General features: G+C 38.5%; 1 protein-coding gene across 1 annotated transcript in view; it reads left to right on the top strand.

Annotated features, from left to right (window-relative positions):
- LOC137624496 (alkyldihydroxyacetonephosphate synthase, peroxisomal-like) overlaps positions 1-22,159 on the top strand; it is a 32,351-nt gene extending 10,192 nt beyond the window's left edge. Inside the window, exons 6-13 of the mRNA XM_068355302.1 lie at positions 7,184-7,320; positions 8,910-9,088; positions 11,585-11,764; positions 12,953-13,078; positions 14,492-14,622; positions 15,692-15,806; positions 16,155-16,288; positions 19,069-22,159. Coding sequence (XP_068211403.1) covers positions 7,184-7,320; positions 8,910-9,088; positions 11,585-11,764; positions 12,953-13,078; positions 14,492-14,622; positions 15,692-15,806; positions 16,155-16,288; positions 19,069-19,248 — 1,182 coding nt within the window. The 3' untranslated portion in view covers positions 19,249-22,159. The remainder of the gene's footprint in view (positions 1-7,183; positions 7,321-8,909; positions 9,089-11,584; positions 11,765-12,952; positions 13,079-14,491; positions 14,623-15,691; positions 15,807-16,154; positions 16,289-19,068) is intronic.
- The last annotated feature ends 1,141 nt before the right edge of the window (positions 22,160-23,300 follow it).

The following is a 23,300-nucleotide window of genomic DNA, read 5'->3' as shown; positions in this document are numbered from 1 at the left end:
TTTCTCTCTGTCGTGCCACTGGCAAGACCTACTAAATACGCTGTTACTAACTGGATTTGTTTTCACAACTATTTGGTGAAGTACACTATTCCAGTTTTGAGCTTTCGCTATGCAGGGGTTTTATCTTCATTTCAAAACTTGAACTCGTTTTGGATAGATTTAATTATGGTGACAAAGAGAGTATGGACTCTCTTTCACTTTTAAATGGCCGACCCTTCCCTTAGACGGAAGTGTGTTTAGGTTTTTAGTAATTTTGCTTAACACGTTATAGATCTATATATTTTATATCTCTCCGCCTTTATTAGGCCTCTTCGATTAACTTTCCTTTTATTTTAAACATATAAAAATAAATTTTTATGTTTTGTTTATATGCGACCTTTCCTTATAGTAGGCGGTCCTAACTTGGAACCGAAGTTAATCAACGTTGAGCCCGTTATATCGTATTTAACCTTTAAAGAATTTAAAACTTTTTAAATTTAATGTTTTATGAAAGAATTTCTTTGATAGTCTCGTACTGTTTTCAAAGATGAACTAACGTTTAGTTTTTTAGTCTACGCAGTTGTTGACGTTCAGGACGTTCAACATGCGCTCTATCGTTACGATAGAGAGAGAGTGTATCACGGTTTCACTTTGCAGTAAGAGTAAACCGATTCTAGCGTTTCGTTCATTCTTTCTTAGCTTAAATGGTTTAAATTCTAAATTAAAGGAACTTTTTATTTGGAAAACCTTTCAGTTTTTTCCTTTAGCAAATAACATGTTTTGACGATATATAATTGGGCTCTTCTCTCAGGTGCGAAATCTAGAGAGAAAGAGAGAGATAGAGACGGAGGGAGAGAGAGGAGAAAAAACGTTTCGTTCAAGCGGGTAACGTTGTTCTCGTTTTACTCTCCTCCCTAGTCGCTGTAGGGGAAGAAGGTAAAACGTTTCTAGGGTTTTATTCTTGTTCCCAGGCTATGTGCGGTGAGAGATTGTAAACGTAGTTTATTTGAACTAGTGTTTAGTCTCTTTCCCAGCCACTGAATTCTTTATCTTTATATATGTTTTCTGTTGCATTATACGACTGTTTTCGCAATTACTACCTTTTAATGAAGGGTAGGATTGCGTGTTTCAGGTAGAAATCAGTAAAAGTTTCGATTTCAGTGAAATAAGTGCAAAACAGAAAATCAAAGTGATAAAGTGATATGCGCAAAGTGTTACAGTGTTGCGTCTGAGGGTTCGTCTGTTCGTGCCTGTCGTTCACCTAGTCCGGGACCTCTTGCAAGCTCCCAAGCCCAGGGGAGAAGTAATGTCGAACGACTTATGGGTTCGTCAGGCCTTGATCAACGAACAGACGTTTTTCCCTCCGTGGTTTCGGGCGTATCTACCCAAGATCGCCCCACCCACACAAAGACGAGAGAGCCCATTTACTTCTCGTCTGCGGAAGAGGTTTCTCGTAAGAAACCTTGGACCAAGGTCTCGCAGCTTATTAAGTGCAAGTCGGTCCCTTCCGCGCAAGTCCAACGGCCCAGGTGTAGCCACTGGGTCAGTTCGGACTCGCTGCAGTCTTCCGATGACTGCACACCTCCTAAGAGAGGTAAAGCGGTACCGCAACAAGCAGTAACACCGTCTGTTGCCGCACCTGCTGCTGTAGACCCTAAGTGGTCTTTGCTACAGTCTATGCAGACACAGTTAGCATCTTTTTTGCAGGAGTATCGTGCGGAGAAGGTTGACGCTGCACCCGTTAGCCTACAACCTACCACGGTTGTGCGCCCAGCAGACGTTGTGGCTGCCTGCTCCCACACTCCAGCTGTGAGAGCTCCTCCACCCATGCGCAGTCGACCCTGCCAGACGCATGCTGACGTGCACAGACGCACCCGTTAGCCTACAACCTACCACGGTTGTGCGCCCAGCAGACGCTGTGGCTGCCTGCTCCCACACTCCAGCTGTGAGAGCTCCTCCACCCATGCGCAGTCGACCCTGCCAGACGCATGCTGACGTTCACAGACGCACGGAACCCTCCGTTGACGTACGTGTGCTACCACAACAACAGGAGGGTGGAGTTAAGCTGCCGTGTTTTGACACGGTGCGTCAGCCTCCGCAACCCACTGTGGTTACCGCCACTCGCCCGCAGCAGACTAGTCAGTCAGGAGTTGAGGCTTCCCCACACAGCTTTGGTTGTTGCCAGCTCACAGACTGTCAAGCAGTTACATGACGTTGCCTTCTGGTCTGCTAATAATGCACCAGTGCTGTATGTCCTCACGCACCTGTTGTGGTTGACAGTTCAGTTTTTTGACAGTTCACAGACTGTCAAGCAGTTACATAACGTTGCCTTCTGATCTGCTGCTAATGCACCAGTGCTGTATGTCCTCACGCACCTGTTGTGGTTGACAGTTCAGTTTTTGACAGTTCACAGACTGTCAAGCAGTTACATAACGTTGCCTTCTGGTCTGCTGCTAATGCACCAGTGAGACCCTCACTGAGATAACCTAGCTTTTCTCGGACAAGGTTCCTGTAGATGAGAAAGTGCTGTTCTCCCTCCTACTGATATTCCTTTGAGGACTCTGTCATTTGGAGAGGAGCCTTAAGCTGCTTAGCCTCCTATGGACTTTAATTAAATCATGATGATTTTTTAAGGATCTTCGTCCGGATCTTGTAACTGCTGCTCCTCGTTCGCCTCACGTCAGAACTTACACTAGGCCTAGCTACTTCGAAGCCGTTGTTGTTAAGCTAGTGCTCTCTCGCTCTCCTAGAGAGCGTTTCGTCGGCTAGGCGACTGGTTTTTGCACCAGGAGGAGTTTTAGGGATACAGCCTTTTGATTTCCCTTCTTTTTATCTGGCTTATAGAGCGAGAGTCTGATAGGACACGAGAGAAGTTCTCAGCTTGGGAGTTCATGCCTCTGCCCAGGTAGACTTCTCAATTCTGGTAGACTCGGCCAGGCGCATAGCCAGGAGATGCTCCAGTTGTTTACAGGTCAACTTCTCAACTTTTGTCGAGCCTTTGAAGTTTTGCTGTACTATTATGTCACACATAACAAGGCTTCCAGGGATGGTAAATGGTTCCGCTTCAGTCGCTAACCCCGTCTGTTGCTACACCTGCTCCCGTAGACCCTAATGGGCTTTGCTGCAAGACATGCAGTCCAAGCTTGTGTCCTTGATAGAGGACTTAATACGGAGAAGAACCTTCTGGCCTACAACCTTCCTACCGTTTGGTTGTGCGCCCTGTTGACGCTGAGGTATCCTACTCGCGTCCGCCAGTTGAGGTGGTTCCTCCACCGATGCGACCCAGTGTGGGTTTCTAGTCGCACGTTGACGTTAAGCGACGCTCGGAGGTGGTTGTTGACGTTCAGTGTGTCACTAGGAAGACGTTCAACAACCAGCAGAGGTGACTTGTTGTGACGCAGTGCGTCAACCTCAGCAACCCGGTAGGGTGTTGACTGCACAACCCAGACAGTCTAGACAGTTTCGGGTTGATGCTGTACTTCCTCGCGTCCCCATGGTTGTTGACAGTTCACAGACTGTGCAGCAGTACCATGATATTGCGTCCGGCTCCGTCACGCATCCACCAGTGCGACCGGATTCAGCGAGTCAGACGTTGCCCACTCCGTTGCCGTTTCCTCATCAGTTTCGGATGAGGAACCCTCTGATGAGGACGTTGCTGAACAAGACGATCAACCCCCAGCCCTGCTATACATCCAGAAGATGCTGAAGAAGGAACGCTGCCCTGTCAGGCTGTGGATGAGTCTGGTAAGGACACTGTCATCCGTGGTTCAATTTGTGTCACTAGGAAGACTACACCTCCGTCCTCTTCTATACCATCTAGCTTTTCACTGGAAAAAGGACAAGACGCTAGAAGCGGTCTCGATCCCGGTTTCCGGAAAGATAAAGTCTGGTCTGACTTGGTGAAAGGACTTTATCAACCTTAGAAAGGGTTTTCCCCTGACTGTTCAGACTCCCAACCACGTTCTCTTCTCGGACGCATCGGACGTAGGCTGGGGTGCGACATTAGACGGTAGGGAATGCTCGGGATTATGGAACTCGAGTCAAAGGACAATGCATTTCAACTGCAAGAAGCTACTGGCAGTACGTCTGACCTGGAAAAGCTTCAGGTCTCTCCTTCAAGGCAAAGTGGTGGAGGTGAACTCGGACAACACACGGCTTTGACGTACATCTCCAAGCAAGGAGGGACCTACTCTCTGACATGGTACGAGATCGCAAGGGACCTCTTCACCTGGTCAAAAGGTCTAGACTTTTCACTAGTAATGAGGTTCATCCAAGGCAACTTGAATGTCATAGCAGATTGTCTCAGTCGGAAGGGACAAATAATTCCAACAGAATGGACCCTCCACAAGGATGTATGCAAGAGACTTTGGGCCACCTGGGGCCAGCCAACCATAGATCTCTTCGCAACCTCGATGACCAAGAGGCTCCCAATAGTTTGCTCACCTATCCCGGATCCAGCAGTAGTTCATATAGATGCCTTTCTACTAGATTGGTCACATCTAGATCTATATGCATTCCCTCCGTTCAAGATTGTCAACAAGGTACTGCAGAAGTTCGCCTCTCACGAAGGGACAAGGTTGACGCTAGTTGCTTCCCTCTGGCCCGCGAGCGAATGACTCACCGAGGTACTTCGATGGCTAGTAGACGTTCCCAGAACACTTCCCCTAAGGGTGGACCTTCTACGTCAGCCACGCGTAAAGAAGGTACACCAAGGCCTCCACGCTCTTCGTCTGACTGCCTTCAGACTATCGAAAGACTCTCGAGAGCTAGAGGCTTTTCGAAGGAGGCAACCAGAGCGTTTGCTAGAGCAAGGAGAACATCCACCCTTAGAATCTACCAATCGAAGTGGGAAATCTTCCGAAATTGGTGCAAGTCAGTATCCGTATCCTCGACCAGTACCTCTGTAACTCAAATAGCTGACTTTCTCTTATATCTGAGGAAAGAACGATCTCTTTCAGCTCCCACTATCAAGGGTTACAGAAGCATGTTGGCATCAGTCTTCCGTCACAGAGGCTTATATCTTTCCAACAATAAAGATCTACAGGACCTCCTTAAGTCTTTTGAGACCACGAAGGAGCGTCGTTTGGTTACACCTGGTTGGAATTTAGACGTGGTACTAAGATTCCTTATGTCAGACAGGTTCGAACCGCTTCAATCAGCCTCCCTGAAAGATCTCACCTTTAAGACACTTTTCCTGATATGCTTAACCACAGCTAAAAGAGTCAGTGAGATTCATGCCTTCAGCAAGAACATCGGATTCTCATCCGAAACGGCTACATGTTCTACAACTTGGTTTTCTAGCCAAACACGAGCTGCCTTCTCGGCCTTGACCAATATCGTTCGATATTCCAAACTTATCGTATGGTTGGAAATGAACTAGAAAGAGTATTATGTCCTGTAAGAGCTCTTAAGTTCTATTTAAAAACCTTTACGAGGCCCGTCTGAAGCTTTATGGTGTTCAGTTAAGAATCCATCTTTGCCTATGTCAGAGAATGCTTTATCCTATTTTATCAGACTGTTGATACGAGAAGCTCATTCCCATCTGAATGAGGAAGACCAAGCTTTGCTGAAGGTAAGGACACACGAAGTTAGAGCTGTCGCAACTTCCGTGGCCTTTAAACAAAATAGATCTCTGCAAAGTATATTCGACGCAACCTATTGGAAAAGCAAATCAGTGTTCGCGTCTTTTATCTTAAGAATGTCCAGTCTCTTTACGAGAACTGCTACACTCTGGGACCATTCGTAGCAACGAGTGCAGTAGTGGTGAGGGCTCGACCACTACAATTCCCTAATTCCATAACCTTTTTTAATCTTTCTCTTGAAATGTTTTATTATTGTTTTTGGGTTGTCCGGAAGGCTAAGAATCCTTTCGCATCCTACTTGATTTGGCGGGTGGTCAAAGTCATTTCTTGAGAAGCGCCTAGATTAGAGGTTTTGATGAGGACCTTTAGTATGGGTTGCAACCCTTCATACTTCAGCTCCTAGGAGTCGCTCAGCATCCTATGAGGATCGCGAGGCTCAGTAAGGAAGACGTACTTAAAAAGGCAGAGTAATTGTTCAAGTCGACTTCCTTACCAGGTACTTATTTATTTTATGTTTGTTATTTTGAATAACTGCTAAAATGAAATACGGAATACTTAGCTCATAATAATGTCAACATGTAATGCTGGTCTCTACCCACCCCCCTGGGTGTGAATCAGCTATATGATCATCGGGTAAGTTTAATATTGAAAAATGTTATTTTCATTAGTAAAATAAATTTTTGAATATACTTACCCGATGATCATAAATTAAAGGACCCACCCGTCCTCCCCAATAGAGACCCAGTGGACCGAGGAGAAAATTGGTTCTGTGTTGACATCGAGTACTTGAGTACCTACTTGACAGATGGCGCTGTTGATGTACACCCCCACCTGTATAGCGATCGCTGGCGTATTCCGCCCGTAGGTTTTTCTGTCGGGCAGCAGAGCTGACAGCTATATGATCATCGGGTAAGTATATTCAAAAATTTATTTTACTAATGAAAATAACATTTTGTATATAGCTTGCATTATGTTTTCAAAAATTGTTTCATTTTTATGATACTATATTTGGATTTTGCAGTTAATCAGTCTTAGACATACCCTTCTTAAATAATCATATCCTATCTCACAACCTACCCCAAAAGGGCAGTTCTTTCACTTACAGTCAGTCAATGATATGAGGATCATATGTCATACTGTAGAGCTCATGCAATAGCTCTTGATGGTGGATGACCTTTGTTAATTGTTGAATTATGCTAAATTTGGAGAGTACAGTTTTAAAACTTTGGTTTTATCAAAAAAGAAATACTATTCTTCAAATACATCCCAAATATGTTACATTGCGACTGAAAAATTTCCAATTTTTGTTTGTTCTTTGTACTGAATTATGTATCGTAACTTACTATAGTCTATTTCTTTTATTGAGGTAGATTTGCACCGACTCGCAGCGGTGCCCTTTTAGCTCGGAAAAGTTTCCTGATCGCTGATTGGTTAGAATTATCTCGTCCAACCAATCAGCGATCAGGAAACTTTTCCGAGCTAAAAGGGCACCGCTGCGAGTCGGTGCAAATCTGCATCGCTAAAAGAAATTGACTATAGTTAGCATATGAAATATAGAACGTAACTGTGATGTGTCATTACTGAAAGAAATAATTTATACATCTTATCATTTTCCTTTTTAGCGCCGTATATTGTGGGTTGATGAAAAGAACCTGACTGCAAGAATCGAGTCTGGCATCATCGGTCAAGATTTGGAACGTCAGCTAAAAGCAAGAGGTTATGTTACTGGTCATGAACCGGACTCTTATGAATTTTCTAGGTAATTATTGTGGTAAACTGAGGTACCATATTCCAGGAAGGTGTGACATGTCAGATACATTTTCAGCACAGTATGTACTTTGCATGGTTTCTAATTCGTTTTAAATTTATCCTTGACTTTGTTCATTGTTTTCACCAGGGGTCCATGTTGCATTACAGTAATGCCTCATTGTACGTCGTTAACCCTTTTACCCCCGGGCTATTTGGAAATTTCCAACCCTTAACCCCCATGGGGTTATTTTTATCCCATCACATTTTGCAGTATACTTTTTTTAAATTGCTCTAACAGGCTTAATTTTTGTCAAAGAGAGGTCAGGTTGGTCTCATTTTCTTGGAAAATGCCTGAATTTTCTCAAAAAATTATCAAAAATATGAAAAAAAATTTTTTTATAGCATTTTTCTGCAAGGACGTACCGGTACGTCCATGGGGGTAAAGGGATGGCTTTTGTGAAACGTACCAGTACGTCCTTTGTGGGTAAAAGGGTTAATTGCTTTTTAATGTGGGTCTGGTTTCCCCCATGTAAAGTGACTTATATGTTCCTTATACCTATACTACATAAATTGAGCACTAGAAAGTACTTAACCTACTAATAATACTGTATTTATAAACCAGATACCTACATTAATTAGCTTCTATTCGAAGTACAGTTCCGTATAGTACAGCACCTCGTCGTTGTTGTGGGACATAGAAACCGATGTAAAGTCCGGTAGAAATAGACGTAAAGTTAGATGAAACAGTGTAAAGGGGATTGATTTTATTTTTGTATTTAATACTTATTTAAATTGTTTGCAAGCTATATCTTATAAAAGTCAGTCTAAATGTTCTTTTTAGGGAGTTAGTGCTGTCAGTGCACCTCGTATGGAGCTCTGTTGGCATTACTTGAATGATTTTGCAGTGTTTATTCGGCCATAGCTATACCACTCTATCCATCAGGATTTTTTCCATTGTCTTCTTTTCTTCCATCTTACTGTCTAACCTCATTCAACTTTCACTTCGTAGAGCACAGCAGGGTTTTCTCATGGTTGCACTTTGCTGTTGAATGGCCTCACTGGGCTCAGTGCTGTGCCACTATTCCTACATACATACATATACCAAGGCACTTCCCCCAATTTTGGGGGGTAGCCGACATCAACAAATGAAACAAAACAAAAAGGGGACCTCTACTCTCTACGTTCCTCCCAGCCTAACAAGGGACTCAACCGATTTTAGCTGGTTCTGCTAGGGTGTCACAGCCCACCCTCCCACATTATCCACCACAGATGAAGCTTCATAATGCTGAATCCCCTACTGCTGCTACCTCCGCGGTCATCTAAGGCATCGGAGGAAGCAGCAGGGCCTACCGGAACTGCATCACAATCGCTCGCCATTCATTCCTATTTCTAACGCGCTCTTGCCTCTCTTACATCTATCCTCCTATCACCCAGAGCTTCCTTCACTCCATCCATCCACCCAAACCTTGGCCTTCCTCTTGTACTTCTCCCATCAACTCTTGCATTCATCACCTTCTTTAGCAGACAGCCACTATTCCTAAATTCTAAAAATTCAAATCCAATCAGTCTGAAAAATGCTAAATAACTTCTCCTTTGCAGTCTTGGTGGATGGGTCGCGACAAGAGCCTCGGGAATGAAGAAGAATATCTATGGAAATATCGAAGACCTTGTCGTACAAGTCAAAGTAGTAACTCCCAGAGGGACTGTCGAGCGTTACACTGCCGGTCCCAGGGTATCGGCTGGTCCTGATGTGCAGCATTTCATTATGGGTTCAGAAGGTATACTGTAGTTATTGTGATTCTCAAGTTGTAATATTGCATGCATTATTTTTTTTTTTCCTTTCAGATTATTTACATATCTTCGGTTAGATGTGGTTATTTCTCATTGCAGTGAATTTTCACCAGGATAAGATTACAAGAAACAATGTCATTTTATCCCTCATTTTACTGTAACTTACCTTTCTTTTCATTAATTTTTTTTATTAATTATATTAACTTTTTCATGTCAAAAGCAAAGTATATCACAAATAATAAGGTTTATAATTTTAAAAGAGTCATGGACGTATTAGATAAAAAAAATTATTTTGCCTTATCCCCCTGATCTAAATTAGTTTTTTATTAGTAATGGAGAATCAGACAAAAGTACTGGTAGAAGAGGTTATCTAAGGTGATGCAGTCTTTAAGCACCAGAGAAGAGGTATCCTTAATTATTTAAAAAGTACTTATATTGTTGTCATTGAAATGATTATTATCTAGACTCATTTGGTGCTAAAAAATGTTAGGTAATCAAGTAATCATTAACGAACAGAAAACAATTTTTTATACCATTGTGGGCCATTGATCTCTCACAGTACTTTGGGTTAATTTAAACCATCAGATAATTGTGCTAGATTAACCCTTTTACCCCCAAAAGACGTACTGGTACGTTTCATAAAAGCCATCCCTTTACCCCCATGGACGTACTGGTACGTCCTTGCAAAAAAATGCTATAAAAATTTATTTTTTCATATTTTTGATAATTTTTTGAGAAAATTCAGGCATTTTCCAAGAGAATGAGACCAACCTGACTTCTCTATGACAAAAATTAAGGCAGCCAGAGCAATTTAAAATAAATATACTGCAAAATGTGCGGGGAAAAAAATAACCCCCTGGGGGTTAAGGGTTGGAAAGTTGCAAATAGCCCGGGGGTAAAAGGGTTAAACAACCATACTATATTAGACCAAAAGGAACCATCTAACAACTTTGGGGGATTGAGTTACTATGACTCAGGAGGTTGGAATTCAGAATGGTGTCAGATATAAGTGTAAATGACTAGAAATGTGAAGGGTTCTATGGGTAAACCTTCATGAAATATTTTCCAGCTACAAGGTTTAAATAATTTATATGAAATTCGCTGATCTTGGATATAGAATGGAGACAAATACATAGTTACAGCAGCATGCGGTTATCCCTAAGTATTTGCAGATTTGATTGTTCATGGTGGAGGCCAGAAAAAATCTTTTAACCTTTTAACCCCCAAAGGACGTACTGGTATGTTTCACAAAACTCATCCCTTTACCCCCATGGACGTACCAGTACGTCCTGCAAAAAACTGCTTTATACATTTTTTTTGCATATTGTTGATAACTTTATGAGAAACTTCAGGGATTTTCCAAAAGAATGAGACCAACCTGACCTCTCTATGACAAAAATTAAGGCTGTTATAGCAATTTAAAAAAAATATATTGCAAAATGTGCTTAAAAAAAAAACGCCAAGGGGTAAAGGGTTGGAAAGTTCGAAATAGCTTGGGGGTAAAAGGGTTAAGTAATATTTTGGGCTTTTGTAGTATTCACAGTTGTATAACAGCAAGCACAGGAGATCATTCGTAATTGTATAATAGTGGATACGGCTTAACTGGAAGCTAAATCAATAATTACATAAAGTTTGAATATTCACTTGTTTAACAGAACAGCACCAGTTTTTTCAACCTGGCTCTCCTATGAAGCACTTAAAACCTAAATAACTCAAACCATCTAGAGAAAGGGGCACCACAGATCAGCCCAAGAACAATGCAGACTCTTTTAAGCGTATACAGTATCACTAATAGAGCACTGTGCCTTGACAGAAATATGTATGACAGATATTCACAGTTATATGAGAGTTATATAGAATAGCATTTGCAGTTACTTATCAATGGGGAGTGAGTTAAGGAGATTGGTACTATTGTATATGTGTGAATTTTCAAGCCCTTGTGTAATACTGGCATTCCTTTTTGTCCTTTTTATCTGGCCCTGTCTTGTAATTGCTATTATATAACTGTGATTGCATTCTTGTATTTAGTGTTGTACTTTATAACTATGAACATAATTTGCTTTTTATGTATTTCTTATCTAGACTAAGAATATTTATTTTATCTATAAAGTATAAAGAAATAAGGGGTATATTCGCTGGTATTTCAGTTATCTAATATCATTTTCCAAAGGCCTTACTTTACCTTTACTCTTCCCATGCAAGCTCCAACCATAATTGTTCCCAGAATTCCTGGATCTCATTTTGAATTCTTGGGAAGAAATCATAACTTAGCCAAACCTTCTGAGACTTAAACTTTATTTGTGGTCTTTGTTTTAATTTGACCAGTACTTTTTAAAATGAATTCAACCACTGTAATGTAAAAATAGTACAAGGAAATACAAGTGCCTTTACAAATAATATACTGTATACTGTTTTATACAGTAAATGCTGTAATGAGTATTGTGTTATGAATATAGGAGAATTCCTTTTTTTTATATTAACAGGCACTCTAGGAGTTATCACCGAAGTAACGTTGAAGATACGTCCTGTGCCACAAGTCCAACATTACGGTTCAATCGTGTTCCCCAATTTTACTATGGGTGTTAATTGCATGAGAGAGGTGGCTTTTCATCGTTGCCAGCCTGCTTCTATTAGACTTTTAGACAATGAGCAATTCAAGTTTGGTAAGTGATACAAATATCTATACTAACGGTTTAGCTAATAGAATCGTAAATTTTTCTTTACTCATTGCTTTTTTGTATCTTGCATGGCACACTGAATGGTACTGATATTTTTGCAGTGTTCCTTTTATCCCAGCTGCAATGCTTTCAATCTTTTACTTTCATTAATTCCTACTGGTCTGTTTCTAAATAGCTGCCCAGTTTTTACTCTATCTTTCCCTAGTTTTCTTGTTTAAGAGCTCATCATTTGGGAGCACCCTACTTGACTTGGTTGCCTTTTTAAAGGTAATATGAAAATTTATTATAACTGGTTAAATTTAGTATAAATTTGCACTGATGTTTATCTTTTTACGTGATAATGCAAACACTAGGTGCTGATGATTATAAGTTTGAGTATATGCAAACTGACAGGACCTCTTATACTATACTATAGTCCATTTCTTTTAGCGATGCAGATTTGCACCGACTCACAGCGGTGCCCTTTTAGCTCGGAAAAGTAGTTTCCTGATCGCTGATTGGTTAAAATTATCTCGTCCAACCAATCAGCGATCAGGAAACTTTTCCGAGCTAAAAGGGCACCGCTGCGATTCGGTGCAAATCTGCATCACTAAAAGAAATTGACTATAGAGGCCTAAGTCTATTGAAAGGAAAGAAGATGAAATATTTTTTAGTTTTTTCGCTGTAAATGTCCATACTGCACAAGCATGCTTGGAGAGAGAAGCTTAGAGGGGAGGTGCTTAGAAATAATGTAAAAAAATGGAATGGAGAGATGACTATACAGTAAATCATTGTAGCGACAGAAAAGAAAGAAAAGTGAAAGGTACAATCGGAAAATTTTAGCTGGAGCTTTTAAATATTTACATATACCCAATTGTTGTATATTTTAGGAATTGTATACAGTATAATATTAGGGAAAATAGTTTTTTTATTGGAAAAACCTTTTGACTAACTATATGAGATTTGAAAATTCTGACATGTTTTGTTGAAAAAAATTCACAATTTACTAGAATTTTTCATACTGTATCTAGGTTGTGAGAGCCTGCAGAGATCTCATTAAGGAAATAAGAATGAGTAAATTTCAAAAAGGGTTTGAGAATAATAATTATAGCTCCATATAAATGATAGCTCCATGTATGTTATTATTATAATGATAACGTGTTTTACTTTTGTTGAAATCACATGCTTTTGCAGGTCATGCCTTGAAACCACCCTCTGGAATTATGGGCCTTCTTACTGATGGAATTAAGAAGATGTACCTTACTCGCATTAGGGGATTTGATATCAACACCATGTGTGTTGCTACATTGCTCTTTGAAGGTACAGTACAGTTGTCTTTATTGAATTTTGAAATAGCATTGCAAAGAATGTGTGGGCATGCTGATTGGTATGGGAGAAGCAAAAGTCTGTCCTGTAGACTAGAGTTGGGAAGTTCAGAAAGGTATTAGTAAAGTTCTTGTTTTGTTTGGAGCTACTCGCTGAGTCTTTGGAGGTCGTCGTTGGTTACCTATAATGCTTATAGAAACTTGTTCCTCTTGGGGAACTTCACTTGTTTGCTTCTCTGGTATCTGAAGTACCAGCGTTGCCTATTTTAAGTCCTTAACACATCCTGTGCTTTACTGCGGGAAGTAACTGATGAACCTGTTTGAAGGATGGACAGGAAAGGCGCTACCTCCATGTTCGAGTGCTCCAGGTTTTCCCCTTCACCCATTGCATGCAAGAGATGCTCTTACTTTCAAAAGCATTGATACAATGTCGGAAGTACTCCTACATACATATACCAAGGCACTTCCCCCAATTTTGTGGGGTAGCCGACATCAACAAATGAAACAAAACAAAAAAGGGGACCTCTACTCTCTACTTTCCTCCAGCCTAACAAGGGACTCAACCGAGTTCAGCTGGTACTGCTAGGGAGTACTCCTGGAATGACAAATTATTCAGTGTGTATGCATATCAATATTTTGGAAATTTGGATGGCATCCTTGGTTCAGCAAATATTCAACACCTAAAGTAGTCATTTGAAGGTGCAGATGAGCATCACTTTTACAGTTCATATCAACAAGCAGGGAGGTATGGTCTTCCTGCCTCTGCTTGTTAGCTTATCAGCTACATGAGCTGGCAGTTTGCCACTGTCATGTTGTCAGCCAGGTGTAATCCAGGCAGGCAGAAGGTCATGGCTGACTAGCCCACTTACTAAAGGTAAGTAATTGGGCTAGTGTGATCCCTTAAATCCTTGAGCCACTGGAAGATTTTTAGAGATGTGAAGACTGGTGTTAACAAACATGTTTGCCACACAAGTGATGAATAAAAACAATCTTAGTGGCATGGGGTGGCTCAACAAGAAATCCCTTTTCCTTAAACAACAGTGCTCTAACATTTTAGTACATTATGGACCAATGCCATTAGAAATAGAAAATTATACGTGCTGTATTAATGGAATTGCATTGTGAACATGAACACTGCAAGGTAAATGCTACTTTGTCTTAAAAGTTTAGGGAAGATTGGAAGATTACATACTTTTGAGTAGATAGCATGGCATATTCTTTAAGAATAATAAATTGTATGCAGTATTTCATATATTTTCAATGATATTTGGGAAGACTTCTGAAAGTTTATTTTGGGAATAAAATTTTCTATTATTATTATTATTACTGATAAATTTTTACACAAAGTGTACTGTGTTTTGCATAGTTTTCCCAAGTTTTTATAGCAATATAATTTATCTCCCTATAGGATCAGAACAAGAAGTTGTCGCACAAGAAAAGCGTTTATACGACATAGCGTTGAATAATGGTGGTATCCCAGCTGGAGATGCGAATGGGCAAAGAGGCTACATGCTTACATTTGTGATAGCATATATTAGGGTAAGTATGGCATGTTCTCACACCTACAGGCTTAGCATTTGTAATAGCATACCTTAGTGCATTGCAAATTTTTACAATATACAAACCCTAGTTTTAAAATCACCTATTCCTCTTATAGCAGGTTACAGTGGGCCCTACTTGGCTTACTATAGATAATGATAATGGTAGTCACCTATTGGCTCCCAGCTGCATTGTTTTCTGCCCCTTGCTATACGTCATTTTTTTTTTTTTTTCATGAAGAGTTCTTTATTTAAACCCTAAAAGCCTCTAGCTGTGACTCGGAGGCCTTTTTGAAATATTTTATAATAAATACATCAATGAGTAGGGATTATAAACCTAAAGAAAATGTCACTCGTTCTTCTCTCTATCTCTAAAGTTATTCCTCTGAAATTAGTGACTGGTTGATCTTGGCCTTCTTAAAGAGGCAGTTGCTAAAGGATCATGATTGGATTGTCTCATTTTGCTACGATCTGAGGATTGTGGTAAACTGGAATGTTGAAGAAATCATTCTAAAAGAATAAAGATGAAGGACATGGACCATATAGCAATTTAGGCAGACAGTCCAAAAATCACATGAGACTGAAAAACACTCATTTCATATGTTAACCCCTTGGAAGGGATAGTTTGTCATGAATCTATTAGAAGGGGTGACAATCTGATTAAACTCTTAGCTGTGGGTAACTACTGGGGCATGTAATATGAAAATTGAGATAGAATTTTTGTAATTTATATACCGTGGGACCAATTATACGTATAGTAATAATGTCATTACTTGAATTACATCCAATAGTTATAAAAATCTGGATGAGATGATAAAAATCAAATGGTTTTGATTTTTATTTGTGTATTTTCTGTTTGAGTCAGAAAGTGTACCTGCTAAGTATTAAATTTTTTATCTAGATTATACTCCACTTGTAGTAATTTTGTGTTCACTAGATCACTGAATTGTTATTGGAAGTAATTAAGAATGTACCATTAGTATTGGTAGAGAATGTGTTAGGTTTGATATGCATTATACTATGGTGAATAATTTCAAGTTGCATAAATTATTTTTTTTTGTTGACTTCAGGACTTGGGTTTTGACTACGGCATTGTAGCAGAGTCCTTTGAAACCTCAGTCCCTTGGGATCGTGTACAAACCCTCTGCCATAATGTTAAACATCGCATCAAAATGGACTGTAAAGGTGAGTATCATATCAAGAATAAAATATTGTTTTAATTTTTTCCTTTCGCATTTTTATACTTGCAGTTATAGCGTCATTTGTGGCCAGCTCTATAAGAGCGAAATTTAACTTATACATACATATACCAAGGCACTTCCCCCAATTTTGGGGGTAGCCGACATCAAACAAATGAAACAAAAAAGGGGACCTCTCCTCTTTACGTTCCTCCCAACATGACAAGGGACTCAACTTAACTTATGGGGCTGGTAAATCCCTCATTAGTAGCGTGATGATAATCTAACGATGATAATTGTGTAAAATTAGTTTATGAAATTCAATATATTTTCATTTACCATTATTTATTTTCAGAAAGGGGTATCAAACACACATTTGTGACCTGCCGAGTGACGCAGACATACGATGCTGGTGCTTGTGTTTACTTTTACTTCGCGTTTAACTATCGTGGACTTTCAGACCCTGTACATGTTTATGAAACAATTGAGGTAAGTTTTATCTAGTTAAGGCAAACTGTTTTTAATGGAAATTTGAAGTTTGATTCAAAATAACATACCAGAAATATGAAGCTAAGAAATTCTTTGTATATTTTAGAATTTAAAAGCAGAATGAATATTTAATCAACTTAGTTTATTTTTCATTATTTGTCCATACTAGCTATTATGCTATTGTCATTTTTGTTTAATGAAAGTGATAGATTTTTGTACAGTAGTTGAGACGAACTATATCATTGTCTTTGTGTAATTCATTTAAGAATATATAGTTACTGTTTCCGAGTATTATTAATTAGACTATTGTTTATAATTGCTTTTCCATACTACAACTATTCCCAGATGCTTCATTCTATGGTAAAAAAAGAAGAAAATATCAGTCTACTGGTAGGGTCTGTGAGAAGGCAAGTTTGTAGGATCTGCAACAGCCTACAGGATCCTTTTTTGTGCATCCACATGTGTTTGCCTGCACATTCATATGTCCCAAGAATTTGTTTTGTTCTTACAAGACCTTATTTTAGAGGTTTTATTTCTCTTCTAATTTTACTTTTGTATCTAAAGCTAGTCAATTGCTGCTAACTGTGCACCCAGGGTTCTAGCTTTCCTCTCTTGTGCAGTTTAAAGGATTGAAGTAGCTGAATGAACCATGCTTTTAGCCAGAGCTGCTTAAATCTCTTCAGCTAGCACTACTTCCGGAGGTTATCAAGTTACGAAAGAGATCTGTTCTTACAGTGCGACATAAGTCGGTTTTTACGGCTTTATATGCATAACATACTGTATATATATTCATACATTTATGTCTGTATATATAATATAATTTAAGAAAATATACAGCTTACTATTGATAAATTACTGTAACATATACAGTAATTTTCTTTAATTTAGGGGTAGAAGTGAAGAAAGGAGTCTCAAGAGACCAAGCCTAAGAAAGATACTTTTGACAGGACAAAAGGTTCATTTATACCTTTCAAGCTTCCCTTTACAACTTTTACCTAAGCTATGAAGGAATTTCTTAGAACAAATGGTAAAAGTTATAAGCCAAAGAGGTTTCTACAGCTCTGCTCATAGGGTCTTGAAATACCCTTCATTATGTGTAGATATTTCACTCAGGCACTACACCCTCCATGGTAGCCAAGGATTCAATCCAGAAGGTAGCAACATGCTCCTTCCTCTCTTATCTCTGAACCTTACAGCTTGGCAATCACATACCATGGAGTACCTGTGCAGGAAGCTATGAACCAAAGGAATTTTTAACCCTTCTACCCCCAGGCTATTTGGAAATTTGCAACCCTTAACCCCCAGGGGTTATTTTTTTTCAAGCACATTTTGCAGTATATTTTTTTTTAAATTGCTCTAACAGCCTTAATTTTCGTCATAGAGAGGTCAGGTTGGTTTCATTCTCTTGGAAAATGCCTGAAGTTTCTCAAAAAATTATCAAAAATATGCAAAAAAAAATTTAAATAGCAGTTTTTTGCAAGGACGTACCGGTACGTCCATGGGGGTAAAGGGATGAGTTTTGTGAAACGTACCAGTACGTCCTTTGGGGGTAAAAGGGTTAAGTAGCAGCAATGGCTTAAAGATTTAATGATCTCTACTCCAAGACCTTCCCTAAGTGCCCAAAGGAAAAAACCTTCACATAAATAGGAGGGTGCCTCCCTTTTAGAGTTGCTAGGAGTGCTTGCTCTAGTCAAAGAATGCTATGATCATAAATGAGGTGAGATTCATTTTCCTTATGTTGAACAAAGACTTGGGATCTTGTTGACGAAGCAGGTATTTGAGGAATAATAAAGAGCTCTCTAGGATTGCAATCACAAGTCTCTAAGTTCTTGAGAGCTAATGGTGAGGCAAATATACCTTATAGGCTTAGCCACTGTAATATCTCTGGCAATTCATTTTTAGGAGAGCAAGCTATACATTGAAGACACATACTGTTATTTATGTTAATTTTCAAGCTCTTGTGTTATAATGGTGTCCTCTGTTTACTGTTATATAATTTGGAATCCTATTAATACCCAGAATTATTACTTTGAGGAATTCATAGGGCTCCTTATAAACACTGTACTATAATCAAATTTGTGAATGTTACGGGACAGCTGTACAGGTTTTTTTAAGATCTGGCAGAGGGAGGTAGAAGTAAGGTAATAAAAGAAAATTTGGGATTGTAAGGTAGCATAGCCTAGTGCAATGTAGCATAAATAAAACTTGCACAATATGTGGTGTATGTGTGGAAACAAGATTTGGTGTCGTCGCATGACATGTGAGCATGTACTGTACAGTGTTGTATTGTAATACTGTACACAAAATAGGCTAAAAAGTCAGTCTTGTCCACATGCAAGTACATCTCACGGTACTGTATGAGACTGAAACACAAAGATCATTCCTTACTCGTCAGATCCATAGTAACTGATGGAGGTTTCCGAAGTGCTTGAATCCAACTTGGTGAGATCTTACCTGTTTTAAAGGTAAGGATAGGATTACACAACAGCTCATGGTCATAGGATAACACAAAGGAAAATTCTATATGCTGTTGAGACCCATGAGATTGCTTGATTGTAAACATTTCCAATGGATTGCTATGTTTCCACTTCAACTGAACTGAGACTAAAGCATCCAGGACAATTTTGGGAACACAGAAAAACAAATAATTGGTTAGAATGAATAGATTTATTGTGTTTGCTAAAACTGATAGGTAATATTAAGTGAAGTAGTTGAATTAAGACTGGTGAAATGCTTTTATTTATAAGACTTGTTTGTAAAGAGAATTGAAATCATTTCAGGGGAATGCCCGTAATGAGATATTGGCCTGCGGAGGAAGCATCTCCCATCATCATGGCGTTGGGAAAATCCGTCGTCAGTTTATGAGCCAAACCTACTCGGAACCTAGTCTTGGAGCTTTAAAGGCTATTAAGAAATATTTTGATCCAGATAATGTTTTTGCCAATGGAAATTTACTATAAAGGGACTTGTTGAAATAGATCATATTGTCTGTAGGCACGAGTGATTTGATGTAGTTATTATTTTGGGTTCATTTTCCTATCTTCGTATCTTTTTTTTTTAGTTTTTTAACATTTCTTTGATGATCTCACATTCTGTCTTTATGTTCCTAATTACTCTTGTCTGAGTAGTACAATGTAATTGTACTTCTGTTTGAGTGAGCTGATTTAGAAAAGAGGTTTATGGTGAAACCATGTTGTTTGTATTTCGTAAAAATTATTATTTCAGTGATTTACAGTTGAACCCAAGTCATTGTTCCCACCATTAACAAGATTAACAACCCAGGAAGTCCCTAATGTTGTGAAAAACCGTTACAAATTTTCCAATGTACATTGAGATTCAAACTATGGCCAGTTCTGTATCAACTGTATTTTCTATCATTCATGGAGTGGAGGAAACCTGTAAATTTTCTATCACGCTCAAGGCATATATACTTCTTCATAAGCACCGACTTTTTGAGATTTCACCTGACATTGCTTTAGTAGAGTTATAGTAAGGGGCTGATGGCCCCAAAACTCAGAGAATTACAGTATATCCTTTTAAGAAAATGGGGAAAGTTATTTCTAGTATTTTGTTTGTATTAGTATCTTGCAACATATTTATACATTAGTTGAGTTATTTGCTTATCCTCATATCGTTATGCTTTTGCAATTAGTCATCAGAAGTACAGTACTATGCAATCCATTTGATCTTAGATTTAAGATCACTCTCGTTTAATCTCATGGCGTGGTGGTAATTGCACAGGCTTGTCTTGAAGATGTCTCGCACATCACCTCATTTTGGTAAGAAGTTTGATTTGAATTTAGTTAGCCAATGATGTAATCCGAGTTATTTGCTTAATAATGATTTAGGCATTTTTGTTACATATCCATCTATGTTGATGCATTCCATTTTTAAATAGATGATGCCCTTGTATGTTATGAAATCAAAGAATTATCTGTTCTCAATCACTCTTTTATCTCTATGGCTAGCTCATTGAGTATGTGAACTTGTTTTCCCACAGAGGAAGCTTTAATATTGTACTGAATATACTCCTACTTGATAGTAATTGAAATGTGTATGGTCACCTTCTATAATTTCTTGATTAACTTGGTAAGCAAATACAGTAAATTCTTTAAACTGAGTAACTCAAATTTACATGGTATGAAATTTAAGTAGTCTCGTTTTTACTGGCAAGATACAGTATATAATGTCCTATAATTTGTTTTCAAATTTTATATATAATTTCTTCCTACCACTAACCTAATCATTACATATAACCCATTTCATGCATCAAAGTAAATCACAAGCTCATCATTCCTCCGGAAAAATAAGGCCGGGGACCGGAAGACGCCCCCATGGCTGGGCCCAGGTTACCCCTTTTATTTTTCATATTCTTACAGCCAAGATTTTTCCTTGACCCATTTTTGATAGTGTTTATTTTCATTCACCATTATGATAGAAGAGTGGTGTTTGGTTAGGGAGTTTATCTTTGGTATTGAAGGGGTTTCATCCATAAGAATAATTTTAATGCCCATGGAAGCCATCATTGACATATGAAATAGTATTCTTAATTAGATAGGAAATTAAGGTAAGTAATTTTTCAGTAGTTTGAGAGAGTCTTGTTGGTACTCTGTATTGTATGTGCCAATTTTTGCCACTTTTATTTACAACCATTTTATGGCCTGGTGTTTCAAGAGGATAATTCTGTTCTTTCTATAATTTTATTTTGTACTTTTACTACAGTGTACCAGTCACATAGGTAAATTAACTCCTGTGGTAATTCTTTTGCATATTACTTTTTTGCATTTATTACTTTGCCATACAGGTATTTGTAAATTTTGTTACCTGTATTCCTGATTACATTTGAGAATTATTTTGTTACCTGTATTCCTGATTACATTTGATAATTATTTTGTTACTTGTATTCCTGATTACATTTGATAATTATTTTGTGTATTCCATAGTATGTATTTTATCTTTTTTCATTATACAACTCTTCAACTGTATTCATAAATTGTTGCTTCTGATCTGCATCCAATGTCTCGCCTTGTATCTGGTAGATATTCTTTATATCACTCTTCTGCTTTGTCAACGATAAACTCCAGAGCAATGTTCCAGCCTAAAGTTACGCTAGAGAAAGTGACAAATACAGGATAGGAAGAAGCCTTGAACGCATCTGGGTTCAGCACCACCTGTACAATTTCTTTGTTGACAAAATCTTCAGTACTTGAATTTGCGGCTTGAGCATTGCTCTTGAATGGAACTATACTTGGGAAATCCCATGCCCCTAACAGGAACCATCTTAACATACATACTCACTTTCGTGCCAACCATCACTTCAACTCCAAATTCATTCCGTCAAGTAGGTATGACCTCATTCTTCATAGCCAGGCCATTTGATTAGTTACTTTTATGACTGGAGCTACAACTTTTGATGCCCGAACCTACATTCATGACAGGAACCACAATCTTGATTTGCACTTCTGAAGCTGATCAGATTGCATACTCGCACACTTACCTAAGAGCTTTTGAATATTATTATTATTACTAGCAAAGTTACAACTCTAGTTGGAAAAGCAGGATGCTATAAGCCCAGGGGTTCCAACAGGGAAAAGCAGGATGCTATAAGCCCAAGGGCTCTGACGGGGAAAAATAAGGAAAAAAATTAAGAAATCAACTACAGGAGAAGTAATGAACAACTAAAATAAAATTCATCTTTCATATGTAGTAGAGACTATAAAAACTTCAACAAAACAAGAGAGAGAGAGATAAGATAGAATAGTGTACCCTTAAGCAAGAGAACTCTACTCCAAGACAGTGGAAGACCATGGTACAGAGGCTATGGCACTACGCAAGACTTGAAAACAATGATTTGATTTTGGAATATCCTTCTCCTAGAAGACCTGCTTACCATAGCTAAAGAGAGTCTTCTACCTTTGCCAAGAGGAAATTAGTCACTGAACAAATACATTGCAGTAGTTAATAACCCCTTGAGTGAAGAGGAATTGTTTAGTAATCTCAGTGTTGTCAGGTGTATGAGAACAAAGGAAAATGTGGAAAGAATAAGCCAGACTATTCAGTGTATGTGTAGGCAAAGGAGAAAGGAATCATAAACAGAGTGAGGGAACCAATATAGTACTGTCTGGCCAGTCAAAGGCCCCAATAACTCTCTAGCAGCAGTATCTCAATGGGTGGCTGGAAAAGCTTTGTACATTTATATGTGTAATACAAACTTTTCCAGACGTTCCTGCTCTTACGATCATTTGACTTTAATTAAAGTAAAGGTTTGTTTTAGTGACTTTTGTCCGAAGACCCTAGCAACCATCACTGACATCAATATAAATAATGTAAAATATATTGTGGTTATTTTTTTGTATTTACAATCTATGAATAAAGGATCTTAGAATAAACTTGTATATGAGGTGGGAATGACTTTTATAACCAACAATGAAAAAGGGGTGTTTATTCCGGCCAATCCTGGCACGTTTTCTTCATTGCAGGTGATCTATGCCACTTGCCAACAGTTTTTACCTCTTATCGCTGTTTGGCCACCCAACAGTGCTGGTAATATTAATGCTGTTCCTGTATATTTATTTGTCAAATATCTGATATACTGGTAGTGTAAAAAATTTAACAGGTTTATTTTGAGTAGAGTAATATGGTCACTATTTTTCTGGCCTAGTGGATGACCCCATTTTTTCTTTTATAGAAGATTCAAGAGTCTTTATCAAGCCAATTATACAGTATGCATATTTGGAAGTTGAGTGCTTATGTTTATTATTGTTAAATTGGATATTATAAGTAAATTTTAGTTTCAGTATTGTAAGCTCTCTATTGATAGTGTAATGTTTGAAATTTAATTATTTGTATTATACTTGAAATATGTAAGGTTTTGTATTTAGTTATTCTAAGTATGGCTCCATAGGTACAGTTGTATAACCATAGATTCTTTCTTTAGTAAGTTTTAAATAGTTTTAGTTTTATTATACAAAATTTCTCTTACCCTATGTCCTTGTGTATGCAAAACAAAAAT

The sequence above is a fragment of the Palaemon carinicauda genome, chromosome 2 (genome assembly GCF_036898095.1).
Source record: "Palaemon carinicauda isolate YSFRI2023 chromosome 2, ASM3689809v2, whole genome shotgun sequence".
Taxonomy (NCBI): Eukaryota; Metazoa; Arthropoda; class Malacostraca; order Decapoda; family Palaemonidae; genus Palaemon; species Palaemon carinicauda.
Note: the sequence above shows the minus strand (reverse complement) of the source record. Positions and strands in the feature narration are given on the sequence as shown.